The sequence below is a fragment of the Carlito syrichta genome, unplaced genomic scaffold, assembly GCF_000164805.1.
Source record: "Carlito syrichta isolate Samal-C Ts95f unplaced genomic scaffold, Tarsius_syrichta-2.0.1 Scaffold303013, whole genome shotgun sequence".
Taxonomy (NCBI): domain Eukaryota; kingdom Metazoa; phylum Chordata; class Mammalia; order Primates; family Tarsiidae; genus Carlito; species Carlito syrichta.
Genome location: NW_007247109.1, coordinates 168,542 through 184,821, shown reverse-complemented (window position 1 = coordinate 184,821; position 16,280 = coordinate 168,542). Strand labels below are relative to the sequence as shown.

At 53.2% G+C, this 16,280-nt stretch overlaps 1 protein-coding gene across 1 annotated transcript in view; it reads right to left on the bottom strand.

The window, feature by feature from the left end:
* Positions 1-16,280, bottom strand: part of OSBPL2 (oxysterol binding protein like 2) — a 24,238-nt gene that overhangs the window by 2,720 nt on the left and 5,238 nt on the right. The window contains exons 4-10 of the mRNA XM_021712015.1: positions 13,313-13,447; positions 12,491-12,588; positions 8,092-8,274; positions 6,491-6,598; positions 5,793-5,882; positions 3,687-3,810; positions 1,823-1,951 (exon numbers count right to left, since the gene is read on the bottom strand). Coding sequence (XP_021567690.1) covers positions 1,823-1,951; positions 3,687-3,810; positions 5,793-5,882; positions 6,491-6,598; positions 8,092-8,274; positions 12,491-12,588; positions 13,313-13,447 — 867 coding nt within the window. The remainder of the gene's footprint in view (positions 1-1,822; positions 1,952-3,686; positions 3,811-5,792; positions 5,883-6,490; positions 6,599-8,091; positions 8,275-12,490; positions 12,589-13,312; positions 13,448-16,280) is intronic.

Genomic DNA, 16,280 nt, shown 5'->3' with positions numbered 1-16,280 from the left:
GCTCGTTGAGGCTCACAGTGAAGCTGGTGAAGTTGTACATCTGCGGGAGCAGAGATACCACCTTGTCAGTGCCCAGGCCCCACAATCCCATGGAGCACACCCCACCCATCTCTGCCTATCCCCTGGAGCACATCCCACCCATCTCCGCCCATCTCCTGAGCACTGTCTCCATCTGACTATGCACACAGCACGTGCTGTGGCCCTGACTTCTGCAGCTGGAGGTGTGGCAGCAAGGCTAGCACAGATGTCTTGTTTCTCTGTCAATCTCCCAGACAGAAGGTTGGTGCCACCTGCTCACTGGAAATGCTGCCACCATGTCCTGCAGCTAGCCCCTTGGCTTGGGTTGCTCCCTCTCGCCCAGATGGCCTGCCTTCAGGCTCCCCCTCTCCACCTGGGGGGTGGCAGTCACCCTGTGCCCAGAAAGCCCTGGCTTCATTCTTCAGCCAGACCCTCACTCTGAGTTCAGGCTCATATATCTGTCCACTCAGTTCTGGGATGTTGGAGAGAAATCTGGCACTCCCGATGAACCTGCTGCACCCACAGCCCCACCCTCCCTGTGTCCCTTCCCAGGACCCCAGCCAGGCCTTCTAGCAGTCCTCCTTCTGCCCTCACCCCCACAGCAGCCAGAGGGGCCAAGAGAAAACCTCAACTCCACTGGTCACCCTCTGCTCAGATGGCTTCCACAGCATCCACATCATTCAAAGCAGAAATCAAGGCATATGGCACCCCTGTGCCCTACCCCACCACCACTTGGTCCCCTGAGCCCTGTGGCCCTTACACTCCTCAGTCCACTCCCAGAGGCTCTGCCCTGGCTGTCCCCTGCCCAAAGGCAAGCCCCAACAGCCATCAATCACTCTGCCACTTTCCCATGACTGAAGCCATAGCAGAGTCCCTGTCCTGCCTGATGAGCTTCCCTGGCAACTGGTGAGGCACCATGGAGCTCTCAGCTGTGTCCATGCACACTGGGGCATGGGCATTGGGGGCACTGGGGACACAGGGGACTTGTCTGCCTGGGCCATCTAGTGCCCGGTGGGCAAGGGGAACTCAGCACATCCCACTGAGCCAAAGGATGGAGGGACACATTCTTTTTAAGAGGATCTCCCCCGTAAAAAAAAGCTTTTTTTCTAAAAATTAACTTAAAATGGTGCTGTCACACTAGCTCATATTCTGCTCAAGTGAAAGCTGTGGCGTGTCGAGGTTGTGCTTAGAGGGGACGTCCTGCTGTTCTCTTTCCTCTGTGTCACACACGCTCCTTGTGTTCATAGGACACAATGGGAATTTCATGATCAGCTGCAGATACACTTTATACATAAGTAACATACAATCTCTAAAAGATATTAACCTTGGTTATACTCTATTTACAAGAATATAGCACATATTTTGTATGTTACTTATATATGTAGTAAGAGTTACAACTGCAATCTTCAAAAATAAGTATCACAATGCATTGAAACATCTAAATGAATATGTCAGAACGAGAATCTTCTGCCATGGCTGAGCCCACCTCTGACCTGCAGCCGTGGGCGCAGGCCTTGTGGGGACAAGCCCACGCAGCTGTGGGCGGTGGTATGCACAGACACAGCAGAGCTCTGCATCCACACCTCAATCCCAGACCTCCCGAATGCCACAGCTGGAGGGCACAGGCCTGGATGTGGCTCTAGGAAGGCAGAAGCCTAGTTCCCTGAGGATCCCCTGCCCACCCCCTACCCCCTCTGGGACACACAGAGGCAGCAGGCATGGGCACAGGATTGGGACAGTGGAGGGGTCCACCCAGGAGGTGCAGACACAGCCTGGCAGGGGGCATGGGTGTGCAGGGCCAAACCTGGGCGGAGTTGGGGGGCCGGGTGTTGATCCTCCACAGCAGCTTGCTGCCTGGGACAACCTGCACGGTCTCCTGGGCCTCAGGCACGTCATCAGCCACGTCACTGTTGGCCGGCTCGGTGCTGCTGTCCTGCAACACAGAGTCCCATATAGCTGCAGCTGGCAGCAGCTGGGCCCTGAGCACCTTCCACACCTGCCACAAGCCAAGCATGGTAAAGTGGCCTTTGCCTATTTTCTTTTTTTTTGAGTTGGAGTCTCACTGTCGCCCAGACTGGAGTGCAGTGGCCGCTCCCGGCCACCGCAGCCTTGACCTGCTGGGCTCTGGCGATCCTTCTGCCTCAGCCTTCCAAGTTGCTGGAACTACAGGCGCACGCTACCACGCCCAGCTAATTCTGCCTTTTTTTTTTTAAACTAAGAAAAAAATCAAATTTCCTCCCAGCTTGCAATGCTGTCTGCTCGCTGGTGCATGAAGAAGAGCCAGGCCTGTCCTTGAAGCGGATCACATTCCTCTGTGGGTCTGGGCAGTGCTGGGCTTCGAACGACGCTCAAGGACAGACAGGCAGGAAGCCAGCAGCAGGCAGGCTCCCGGGAAAGGTGACCGCCATGAAAGGACGCCCTGCCACATCTGAGCACAGCATGGGGTGAAGACATCCAGAATAGCACATTCCACCTCACACTGCCCTCTGGAAGGGCACACTTCTGGGACTGGACTGAGAGGCCCCTGCCACACTGTGCTCCTGCCCTCCATGCAGAAGGGTTCAGGTGTAGAGGCTGGGGCAGCTTGGCACCTCCGGACTAAGCAGCCGCTCATCACACCCTAATGAGATGATAATGAGACCAGTGGCTCCTAGAATAATAAGCGGTGGCCTTAGATGCAGCCACCCAGGTAGACCCTGCCATGTGGGACCCTCCTGAACTCAGCAGGGCCATGCTAACATTGGCACAGCCACTTGGTCCAAGGCCAGAAGCTAAGTACAAACATATCCACAAAAACCCTCTCTCCTTTCTAGGTGACCTGAAAGACCAGGAAAGACACGTGAAAGCATTAAGAGACATCACTAAATGGATTTAACATTCTCAGTCTGTACAGTCCTTAAAGGAATTTTACTTTTCCTGTTTAAATACAGGAGAGTGATTAGAAAACATGTCTCACTGCATACATGAAATATCACAATGAAACAGCCACTTAGAATCCTGGAGGAGGTAAAGTACTTTTGTTAAGTAAATATTGAATGTTTCAGGTTTGGTACATTCCAATTTATTATCTAGAAAATATGGCACCTCTTTTGAACTATCACTTTTAGTTTTAAGCTCAAGAATAACTAGTCTTAAGACAATCAGCATTTAGCAGCTCTAGGGGAAAAATCCTTGCCAATACCTTCTGTCTGTTGAATATATTACCTTGTACTCAGAACTAAAAAAACAAAAATGAAATTCACTTGACTTTTAAATACATCTAGGCCACCTCAGATGAAAGAAGAGAGATTTACCAAGAAGGACCTAGAACTTGGAGCTTCCAGAAAAGAAATGGCCTAGAGACTAAGAGGCAGGGACACCCCGAGTCCACAGTTCATAGCAGCTGCCTCCACACAGCAAAAACAGAGACACCCCTTCAGCCCAGCACCAAAACCCACAGGTGAGCAGTTTCCTCTGGGTGCATGGTTGCCTCTCCCAGCTGGGCATGAGCACTCCCTGGGCTCCCCGTGCCCCTGTCCCACACCAGCATGAGACAAGGTGGCCCCTCACCAGCATCCCCTTCCTTGGGTGATGGCCTCTCCCAGCTGGGCACAAAGGCTCCCTGGCTCCCTGCTCCCTCGCCCCCTTCCCTCCCCCACACCCAGGCATCAGCTGAGGTGGTGCCTCACCTGTGTTGCCTTCCTCGGGTGATGGCCTCTCCGCTCCTGCTTCTTGAAGGCTTCGTAGGATACAGGGTCTATACCCCACAGACACTCCGTCCACTTGCCATAGATTATAAAGAGCTTCTTTTTGCTGTGATCAAATGGGATTTTTAGAAACAAGCTGAGAGCAATGACCAACCGCTCACCTAACACACAGCATGTCATTCTGGCTGTGGAAGGACCCCTCTGACACATCTCCATGTTCATGTCGAGATCACTTTGGATGCAATCTGTATTCTAGGATGAATACTCATGCCATTAGCAAGTGCTGTTCCCAGCTTGAGACACCAGGGGAGGCACAAAGGAACAAACCCAGAGGGCTGCCCCACAGGGATTCGGGGACAAGTAAGGGCAACAGAGCTTACAAACAGATTTTTAAATCAAAGATGCGCAGGCCCACTTACTATCACTGCTCAGGTACACGGGTGTGTATCCCAAGCTGCACGGGCCCACTCACTAAGTACACGTGTGTGTATTCTAAGCCGCACGGGCCCACTTACTATCACTACCTAAGTACACACTTGTGTATTCTAAGATGTGCAGGCCCACTTACTAGCACTACTTAAGTACACAGGTATGTATTCTAAGCTGCGTGGGCCCACTTACTAGCACTGCTTAGGTATACTGGCTGTTTTGGGGCTGGGGTCCTGCAGGCTCTAGATTCCCATCGCTAACCCCTCCCATCCCGGCTAATGCTCCTGCCTCTCCATGGTCTCTGGCTGCTTGTCCTCTTGACAGCATCCCTGAGGTCTGCAGATCAGCCACTGCTGCTCTGTCTGATTTCCCAGGAACAGACACCTCATGGCACTGGACGGCTTTCTTTTCTGCCTCTCCCTATATGGAGTAAGCCATGGCCTAGAATCGCTGCCCTGACAAGGTCTGACACCACAGTTGTCTGCAGAGCCCATGGGACCTGAGAATTGGCCAGGTCTCACCCAGCAGGCAGTCCAGGGCCAGCTCTCCAAGTGCGCTGGAATTTAATATGTTTTTAAAAATAGATATTTTCTTTCTCTTTAGAAATAGAGATGGGGTCTCACTATGTGACCCAGGCTGGTCTCAAACTCCTGGACTCAAGTGACACTCCTGCCTCAGCCTCCCAAAGTAATGCAATTACAGGCTCGAGCCACTGTCCTGGCCAGCACTTGAATTTAGGATAGAAAACTAGAAAACCAAAACATGCTTTCCATGTGCTCACTGAGGCTCTGTTAGCTGGCCCCGGCTCCCTGCCCAGTTCTGTACATGGATAGGCACAGTCTCTCCCTGGGCAGATCCTACAGCAGGAGGCTACCCAGGTATCAGGCTGTGCTACTCCATCCAGCACTGCTGCCCTCCAAGCCCACACGCAGGTCCTCACTGTCTCACAGGAGCAGTGGTCGGGCTTAGCCTGACAGCATCTTATAGGCTGTTTGAACAGGTGAGTTCCTGGTGCCCAAGAGAAGGTAGATGGAGCAAAAGCATCATTGTTTTAAACTGGAGACTCATTTCTAATAAAAGTGAAACACAGACTTCAGGAGCAGGAAGGGAGCTCCTGACATCACAGAACTGACATTCTTCCTGAAAAATATATAGAGAACTTTGAGACCCAGACAAAAAGCAATTCACCCAAAAGGGGAGAAAAAACCCCCAAAGTCGGCTGAAACAGCAGTGACCATTTCTCTGCTCACAAAGCCATGTGGACATCCCTGACTAAAGGAGACACACGAGTCTGTCTCCAATGCTGCTGTTCCCACAAGCAGGGCCTGAGCTGTGCCAACTGTGCCAGGAATGCCTCAAGGAAAGAAACCCGTGGCCAGACCTTAAAGCCTCAGTCTGTTTGTAAAACTGCAGTATTGTTGCTTGGTGAAAATATCTCATTTCTCATGTCAATTTAATCAAAAAAGATAGACCTAATCACCCCCTGCCCATAAATTATACTCAAAACATATACTTACTTCCTTTTATGCTCAATCATGAAATGTCTTAAGAAAAGAGCCATAGTTTTTCTGCCATGAATGGATGCCAGACACCACTGGCATAGCCATGTCTCCCATGCTTGCCCATGTGTGCCTGTGAACCAACCTGGCACAAACCTACCTTTTGTCCTGAATGTGCCCTTCCACTTTGTGAAGCTCTTTTCCAAACAATCCGCACGGCTTGAAGTTAAGCACACACTTATGTCCGGTTCTGTGGGAAAAACAAACACAGGCCTCTGCTGCTGACATGCAATGTTCCCAAAGGGCAGATCTGCCAAGGGAGAAGCAGGTTGCAGGCCCAGGTCAAGGTGGTGCAGAGGTGACACAACAGGCGCAGCAGCCTGGTGGGTGACTGGAATGTTCCCAGCTGGCTCAGGGGAATGGCTGTACAACTTGGCAAATTTACTAGAAATCTTTAAGCATTCACTTAAAATGGCAAACATTATGGCCCATCAGCTCTCTCACTAAAACTGTTAAAAGGCAAAGCTGATCACCACAAACTCTGGAATGAGGCATGACGGTCTGACAGTGGACACCACATGAGGACAGCCACCACATTGCCACCTGGCAATGACACCACTCTTTAGTGTTGTAGAAAGTCTCAAAACAAGTGATGATTGTGACTAAACACAGTAAGCGAGGCACACGGGAGACTTCAACCCTGGCCAAGGTGGGTCCAGACAGCCCTGAGTGAAAGGGTGGGAGGGACAGGGTGGAGGCATGGGGGCTGGTGGGCAGGGAGGCCCCACCAGAGACAGCTCGAGCCCAGCGGAGTTCCCAGAGGAGTTCCTGGTCAGAGTCAGCCACCCCGCACATCACCTGTGGTTCAGGATCTCCACGGCACCATACTGCTCTATCCACAGCTTCCCAAGGATGACATTGTGCACACAGCATGTAGGGTTGGTCCAGGTGTAGGCCTCGTTATGCCTGTGGAAACGCAAGACACAGGAGGGTCAGGGGCCTGTGAGGAGACACTGTGCGAACACACCACAAAGACCCGGCCCGCCCACTATGCCACCAGGAGCCTGGAGGAGGGGACGTCCTTTGAAGTCCTGGCAGTGGACGCTGTTTGTTTAGCATTTGTTTGAAACGCACATCTTCTTTCCTTTGTAGCATCAACAAAGCTTTCTACTTAAATGTCAAGACAAGTAATAAGCAATAAAAGACAACTGAGATAGAGAAATGGCTTTCTTGTGAAGTCCTCAAAAGAAAACCACTTCACCCCATGCATGCATGAGGTGGTATTGCACACCCTAGCCACATCGGGCCCACACATGCGGGGACAGGGTACCAGCAGTGGGCTACAGTTCTATGACACTCAACCACCCAACAGCCCTGCCCTGGAGAGAAACCCCACAAACATGAGAGGCAGCAGGAACCATCCCCACATCTTGTGGGGGCTACATTCAGGAGCCATCGCCAAGGGCAAAATCTGCTCAGAGGAGGATCTCCCACAACACAGGAGGAATTCCACTAGCGCCCTAGAAAGTTGTCAGCATGTCTTTGATTCTGTATACCTCACCCAAGAAAGTAAAGGCCACTGTGAGGCAAAGACAGGCATGGCTACCAGACACCTGCCAACAGGCTGTCCACAAGGGCCCAGGACCCACACCAACCCTGACACACAACCCTGGGGCCTCCTTTGGTCCTGGTGGCACCTTCTGCAACCAGCCAGGCAGGGCCAACAGAAAGCAACATCACTCCAAAGACTCCATCACAACAGGCTGCAGTTTTGCAAGACTCACTCCACACCGGTTGCCAAGGAGGCAGCAAGCACCCATCTCTGTGTCCACAATGGGGCTCAATGCCCAGGCATTTGTTGGAGACTTTTTTGCTTTAGGGTGCATTTGATGGACACTGGACTGAACAGCATTTAGACTGAGACTGACAGACTCTAAGGCGGCCCCTCCACCACCCCTCACACTCTGCCAGGCTGTGCGATCAGCGATGCTCAGGTCAGGGTGGGAGTACTTTTTCCTGGTGTCCCCAGCTACCTACTCCCTCTGTGGGATGCCAGCTGCCATGCTGTGCATGCCCTGGGGGACCTGCCAGCAGCCACACAGGTGAGACTGGAAGCAAGTGCCATGGTCACTCCAGGTTCACAGGCAGCCCAGCCATACCCCACCAGCCTCAGGGGCAGCCCGGCCACAGCCCACCAGCCTCAGGGCTGCTAAGTTATTATGTCTGCTATGTCTGGGGGTATTCAGCAGCAAGAGACACGACTGGAGCAAGTGACTTAAAAGGATGTGGAGCCCAATAGTCATAGAGGTGAGAGGAATTTCCCAGAACACCTGGCACTGGTGAGAAAGCTCATCCTAGGTGACGAACATCAGGACTGCCTCATCAGGAAGAGGGCCCACCTTCCCCAGGAGGAGGAGGAAATGGGCCCCTCCTGAGCTCCCAGCCCGGCCTGCACTCACGTGAGCAGCTCCAGCGTGATGGTCCCACGCGGCTCAGCTTCTACACTCTTCCCCCAGAACTTCAGCTTTGGGTAGATGGAGCCATGGAACAGGAAGTCCTGGCTGAGGCCTTCAGAGTAAAATGCACTGATGGGCGGGTGGTGGCTGACCTGCTCAGATATGAATCTGAATCCTAAGTCCTCCCTAGGTCCAGCAAGGGAGGGCAGAGAGAGGGTCATGTTAATGAGGGTAGCACACAAGAAAGGCCAGTGCACACATCATTTCCACAGCACCCTGCGTGTGGCCTACAACCAGAGGACCACGGCTCACCCAGCCCTGGCCCAGGCTACCCAGCACTGGCTTCTTGGTGTAACACAGGACCGGAGGCTGACAACACACTCACACGCCACCTGCAGAGCTCACGCAGGCAGGCAGCAGAGTGGAGAGGCTGCTACCCCACCCCTGCCACTCCAAGGGACTGTCCCAGCCACATGGGCACCATGCTGGAGGAGCCAGGCTGGGAGTCGAAAAGCATCTCACAGACCCAACCCCGATTCTCATCTAATCCCTGAGGGACTCCCAGCATCACACCCCTGGGACCGAGATCTCTCTGAAGAGGGTGCCTCTGCCCTGCCTTCTCACAAGGCTCTGAGGCTTCTGGCATGGGATATATTACAGCCCAAAATATTCTTGGCCAGGAAACAGGATTTTTAGTACACTCTCCTTTTCAACAAAAATGTCAGTTTTTAATTGTTCCGGAACTGTGAATACACCTACAGTTGCAGTCATTAAAAATTACAAAAGCTAAACCACATAATTACTAACTTAACTGGAATCAGAATTTCCAATCATTTCAGAGGAAGGAAAGCTGAAAAAATTAGATTCTAAAAGGTTGCCTACCAAGGCATGTAATTTATCAAGTGAATACTTGTCTAAGAACAGAAAATGTATTTTTAGCCATCAGAGGAATCCGGGATGAGGCTGTTGGTAAGTGACTTGTTTTACATATGGCTCTTGCCCAGAGGGATGTCTGGCCCTCAGACACGGACACACACGGTCTGGAAGGAAGCGTGAGGAATGCCACATACTGGAGTGGAGAGTCTCATTTCTCCTCTCTGTGAAACTCTAGTTCCACCTGAGATGCCCAATAATCCGCACGGCAGGCTGCACTCCAGCCTCAGGCTGCTCAGACGCTTATCAACCAAACTGCATCGCTTCTATCATCTAGAACTTCTTTCTTGTTCTCATTAATCTCTCTCAAGATATTCTAATAATTATCTAAAGCCGGGTGCAGTGGCTGATGCCTACAGGAGGCTGAGGCAGGATCGCCTGAGCCCAGGAGGTCGAGGCTATTGTGAGCTGTGATAGTGCCACTGCACTTTAGCCTGGGTGACACAGTGAGACGCCAACTCAGAAATAATAATGATGATAATTTTCTAAAGGCAGCGCCTCGGATATGGGCACTCCAGCATGTGAGCTGCAGGAAGGAAGGGCAGTGGCGGTAGCCAAGGGGCTGCTGCTCATGGGAAAGAGCTAGAGAGGAAAACACGCCACATGAACTCCAAAACAGCCTCCCTCAGGAGCACTGCTCGGAGTAAGGCTTTCCTTGTCCAGGCCTCAGTTTCCCTATTCCTGAGTTGCAAGGGCAGGGTTGGCCCTGCAACCCCTCCTCCTGGGACATGCCATGCCCAGGGCCACCTGCTGAAGCCCTCTGCCATCGTGTCATGCTCTCTGCTGGTAAGTCCCACTCTCTCAGAGGAAATATGATGTGGCGGGCAGGCGCTCAGCCACATGGGGCCCCAACTCCTAAATCAACAGAACTCAGATGCCATTCCCACCTGTGGTCCTGGGGAAGGGCTGGCCACTGACCACCCAGGACAAGACTCAGGTTGACTCACAGGGAGAAGTGCAGGTAGACCCCCCCAACCTCTACTCCCCACTTGGGGTGACTCACAGGGGGAAGTGCAGCATAGTCCCCGTCAACCTCTACCCCCCACTTGGGGTGACTCAGAGGAAAAAGTGCAGTTTGACCCCTCTCAACCTCTACTCCCCACTTGGGGTGACTCACGGGGGAAGTGCAGCTCAACCCTTCAACCTGCAGCTCAACCCCCCCAACCTCTACCCCCCACTTGGGGTGACTCATGGGGGCAAGTGCAGCTCAACCCCCAAACCTGCAGCTCAACTTCCTCAACCTCTACCCTCTACTTGGGGTGACTCACAGGGGAAGTGCAGCTCAACCCCACCAACCTGTACTCCCCACCTGGGGTGACTCATGGGGGGAAGTGCAGCTTGATACCCCCCAACCTCTACCCTCACTCAGGGTGACTCACAGGAGGAAGTGCAGCTCAACCCTCTCCAAACTCTGCCACTCAGGGTGACTCATGGGGGGAAGTGCAGCTTGACCTGCAACCCCCCCACAACCTCTACACACCACTGAGGAAAATCTCTGTCCTTAATAATATAAAATACAATCAAGGGCCTAAATGCAGTGACCTCAAGTTTCAAAGAAACTGTACTTCTTTGACTGTAAGATGCCATCAATTGCACAACACAATTAATTTTATTTTAAGCAAAAAAGAGAAAATGCACATGAAACTAGACATGTAGAAATGCTGCAACCTGGAAAGTGTGTCTTAGAATCGATGAGGCAGGTGATTTAAGACTTCTGTAATGTCTCAGATGATCACGGCATGACATAAATGGTAATAGGTGCACAAGGGTGTCAGCACATCATAACACACTCACAACAGGAACTCAGCAAAGCGCTGGCAGCTGCTGTCTTACAGGGTTGTGTCTGACTGTCTTGTCTACGTTTCTCAATGTTACATGTTCTCCATAGAAAGCATGCTCTTGTAATTTAAAAAAAGACTTTATTTTAATAAAACACCCGACAGAATCTCAACTAGCCAGAATCCAGATAGAAGCCAACACTTTAGGTTGGACTCCCCTTTCCTAGAGACAGGCCATCAGGCAAGATGGCATTGGAGTCCCTCCCTCGCCGGTGTTTGTGATGCTGGGCAGCAGTAACCACTCCCGAATGCGGGGAAGAGCCCTGCGGGGAAGGGGCACTCTGCCAAGTTGCAACTGCAAGAAATGGGGCAGCTCAGAATGCAACCCCTCTCACTTGCAGAGCCACAACACCGCTCTCTGCTTGTGGGATGAGGATGCTCCACACACACTGCCCATGTCTACCCAGGCACCTACACAGCCTCCAGAGAAGGACCAGACCAAGGGAGGCGGGCTGAAACTACCGGGACAGCACCCGCGCTGGCAAGAGTCATGTACATTTGTTTCTCATTGGTAGGTTCTGGAGCTGCTGCCAGGCCACCTTGATGAGGGCAACACAGCACTTCGGTCTGCGTGAATGCTCCTTACTTGGGGGGTGGGGTCGCTGTCCCCGGGCACAATTCTCCAGGGCAATTCTCAGAACTGCAACAGCTCCAGGGAGTGAGGGGGTGGAGAGAACCCCAGGCAGGCTGGCCCTCCTGGAGGCCCAGCCACCACCCAGGCCAGTCTCAGGTGTATGTGCTGGGCACTGGGATGGATGGAAGCTGGGGAACTCCAGGAAAGGGGGTGATGCCACCTAGAAGAAACTCCACAGGAAGGAACTGTGGGTCACAGAGCAGCAGTGTGGTCACCTCTCCTCATCCAGGCCAGCCTTCCCCAATTCCCACCAAAGGCTGCGGTGGCAAACGGTCCCACGGGATGCACCCTGCAGCCACGCTGCTCTGTGTTCACCTGCTCTTTCAGCAGCAGCCACTGAACAGCTCAGGGCAAGGGCCTAATGCTGGTCATCAGCACTCATCTCCACCTGAGCTGGAAGCGAACAATCCCCAAGTTTCAAATGCATCACTCTACCATGTGTCTATGTCTATACACCGAGCACAATCCCACAAATTCACACCCATCACACATACGTGCAAGTGTGTCCATGTCTAAAACCACGTACAATCCACAACTTCATACACATCACACACATACAAGTGTGCCGATGTCTATACACCATGTACAATCCTGCACACTTCACATATGTCACACATACATATGAGCATGTCCATGTCTATACACCGCGTACAATCCCACAATTTCATACTCATCCCACACACGTGTGAGCATATTTATGTCTACACACCAGGTACAAAATCGCAACTTCATACACATCACACACGTATGAGCATGTCCATGTCTCCATCCTTGAATGAGTAAGTGATCACATTCTATTTTCACCTCTGCTTGACACCACTAGGCCTCTCACAGTGCTGACTGCCTCTCTACATGTGATGCGTGTCCTGGCTGTCGCATTCCTTATTTAGCCCACACTTAATTCACACGGCATATTCTCAGAGCAGAGGCCTTAGTGGTGGTGAGAGAACCATGCTCGTCTGTCACCTGAGGTGCTCCACTCATGCCTTCCTCTTACCTGACCAGCTCGTACGTCTCTCCCAGGAGGGGGTTGAATGGCTTGCCAGTCCGCTCCCACTGCGAGGCCACGGCCGACACGGCAAAAGCAGCTACAGACTGTAACCAACACAGATGGGTAAGAACAATCCATCAGGAAGAGCCAGAGGTTCAGGGCGCCAAGGCGCTGGACTTCTGCATCGTCATCCTGTGGCAACTGTTCCATTCCCCACCAGTAACAGACGTGATTATGTAACTTTCAGGAAGCACCCTGTATCACTGCCACTTCCCCAAAGCCACAGACAGGAGTACAGACGCTGCATTCCTGGCCTGGTCCTTCCTTGCAGAGATTGTAGCAACGTCAACCTGCCACACACACATGTGCACACACACATGTGCACACACATTTGCACTCACACGCATGCTTGTGCACAAACACACACACACCCTGAGCACATACTTGCACATCACATGCCCACACGTTTACAGATTCCTGTACACACAACATGCATGCACACACACGCGCATACAGGCAGTGGTGCCACAGGATCCTGAGGACAGAGCCTGCCATCCTGTTGCTCCAGAGGCCGAGACTCCTGGCAGGAGGTAGCAGCAGGGAGCTCTCAGGGATGCCAGGAGCTTCATGGCACTGCCAGCAAGTTCCATAGTCACACAGCCAAGGAGACACGCTTGGGGATGATCGCTGCGGCTGCTGGGCTGAACGGCACCGCATGCCAGGTGAGCCCTGTGGGCCCCTCCCAGGTGTCTTGACCTCCTGTGAGATGTGTGGGTCCCATGCCTGGCAGTAGGCCTTCCCACCAGACACTGGTTGTCCTGGGCCCACCTGCATCCTCTCCAGAGGCTGGGGTTGGCGGCAGGCCCTGCGGATGAGGTACACATGCTCCATGTACTCCGTAATGCGCTGCAGGAAGCTCAGGGGCTCGTTGAAGGCAATGGGCATGGTGATCTTAGACAGCTCCTAGAAGGACCCGAGGAGACACACTCTCACCGCAAGGCCCCTCAGGCTGCCCCACCCCTGCTCCCAGAAGCCCCTGGAGCCGTCACCCGGCGCCTCCTTGCCCAGTAGCTTCGGCTGCCTTGGCCCCACCGGCCCCCACTAGAGGATGCAGAGACCTGAAGATGCCTCCCTGCACCACACTCCCCAGCCTGCTCCCTCCCCCCGACACACCCTGTCCATCTTCCCTGACACCTCGCTCCTCCACTTCCCTTCCAAGCAGAGCCCTGCCAGTCTCTGCTTCCCATCGGCCCCAGGGACAGGAGCACACCTAACCAGCACATGACTGTACACACTCAGTCCACGCAGCTCTGCCCAAAGGCAACCTGCAGCTGGCAGAGCATTCCAGGTGTCTCCTGGCATAGAGAGAGTGGCTCAGCAAGTTAAGTCAGGAAGGTGCCAAGGGGACAAGTGCCTACATGAGGCCAACTCGCTGCTGGGCTTCTAGGAAAGCTCCGGGAGTAGTTCTGGGGGAAGGGCAGGAAGACCAGGATAGGCTCCTCGGAGAAGCAGAGACAGAGGTGGGAGGAGGGGAGGGGAGGACTGAAAAGAGGATGAGAGGAGAGGAGGGGAGGACCAAAAGGAGGATGAGAAGAGAGGAGGAGGGCAGGTGAGGACTGAAAGGAAGATGGGAGAAGGGAGGAAGGGAGGATCAAAAGGGGGATGGGAGGAGAGGAGGGGGGAAGGAAGGACCAAAGGGAAGAGAGGAGGAGAGGAGGAGGGGAATAGAGGACAGAAAGAAGGATGGGAAAAGGGGGGGAGGGAGGACCAAAGGGAGAAGGGAAAGAGGATGGGGGAAGGAAGGACTGAAAGGAGGACGGGAGAAGGGAGGAGGGAGGACTGAAGGGAGGACTAAAAGGAGGACAGGAGAAGAAGGGGGGAAGGGAGGAATGAAAGGAGGACGTGAGAGGAGGGGAAGGAAGGACACCTGCCAGTGGGGACACAAAATGGCACAGCTCCAGGGGGGGATGGGGCTGTGTCCAGCAAAGTTCCACACACATCCAACCCTGGACCCAGCGGTCATACTGCCTGGTACCCGCCCCAGAGCCCCGACCAGACACATATGCGGGTGCACGCTGCAGCGCTGCCTAGATCAGCAAGGGACCAGGAGGAATGGCATCCAGCCACAGGCCCTGGTTCAGTGACCATGGGGCAACCCTGGGAGGGTGCAAAAGCAGTCAGAGCGGGAAGCAGTGGCATCGGGTAAAAACCAGAGGCGGAGAAAGGCTGTCGCTCAGCTAGAGAGGTGGGAGGACACACACTGCCACCCGCATGGCCAGTGGGGAAACACTGTGAAATGCTCACGCTCCCCCAGGGGAAGACAGAGGATGGGAGGGACAAGCAGGAAGCTGCACTTCTAGGAAAAGACCTTGTTTGCTGAAGGTGATTCAGGATCTGCAATTTTAAAACAAACTCAAACTTTCAAAAGCAATCTCAAAACATTAAAAAGGGAACATATTAAACCTGTATGACTCCCTTGGTGGGATAACCATCTGGGGAGAACAGCCCCGGACCATGCTGAAACACAGGCCTTTGGGTACCTCCGAGGACAAGCACTGCCCAAGCCAGCAGGTTACAGTGGCCCCACGAGCACAGTGGTGGTGGTATAGGCCAGGCTTGCGTGGCCTAGGCAGTGAGCCTGACCACATGCTGGTCTGGGTCCACCCACTCCCATGCTGCCGAGAACCGAGCTGTTGGTGGGGAGATGAGGGACATGGACAAGAGTCAGGTGGGGCTGGTGGCTGTCTAACCGAATTGGAAGCATCACCGAAACAAACAGCACCCCAGCTCCTAGCTGTGGGGCAGACCAAGAAACAAGACTGCTCAGCGGCCCCCAGAGCCCCGGGTTGTCTTGCAGTCTCCTCCTCGCCCTGGAGAAGAAGCTAGTTCCAGATCCTGGACAAGACATGTATGGCTGAATTCAAAGCCTCTTTCTCGAAGGGTTACAAGCCCCCTTGGAAAGGCTCCCACCCATCAAAGGTGGGACAGCTTGTGGACTGGAAGAAATAGGATAAGTAAACTCCACAGTCAAAAAAGAGAAAAGACAAACACTGGTCATACTGGCACTCCAGAGAACCAGCGTCCTGCCTGAAACTGAGCTCCAGAGGACGAGCCTGACTCTCCCACACCAACTGCATCCGGCAAAGGAAGGGAACTTCTCCCGATAGGAACTCCAGGTGATAAACACAGAGTGACAGTGTCGGCCTGTCTCCAACCTGCATTCCTCATGAATTAATGGATCCAGGCATTGGGCACTCATGGCTTTTAAACTCAGAGAAAGCAACAAAAAGGTCTCCTGACAGAAGGACCCAACAAGTCCATACAAGGTGCAAACACACCAGAAAAGGGCATCAAGACCACAGAGAGCCTGAACACAGACTGAATACTTGATGATACCAAAGAATGATGTGATTTTTAATACCAGAATAGTAATATTGTGTTTAGGCCGGGCTTGGTGGCTCAGCCTGCAATCCCAGCACTTTGGGAGGACAAGGTGAGTAGACTGCCTGAGCCCACGGGTTCAAGACCAGCCCAGGCAACTTAGCAAGACCTTGTCTCTACAATCAGTGAAAAATTAGCCCAGCACGGTAGCGTGCGCCTATAGTTCTGGCCACTTGGAGGGCTGAGACGGAAGAATCACCAGAGGCTAGCAGGTCGACGCTAGGGTGGCCGTGAGCGTGCTACTGCACTCCAGCCTGGGCAACAGAGTGAGATTCCAACTCAAAATAATAATAATAGCCAGGCTTGGTGGCTCAGCCTGTAATCCCGCACCTTTGGGAGGCTGAGGTGAGTGGAT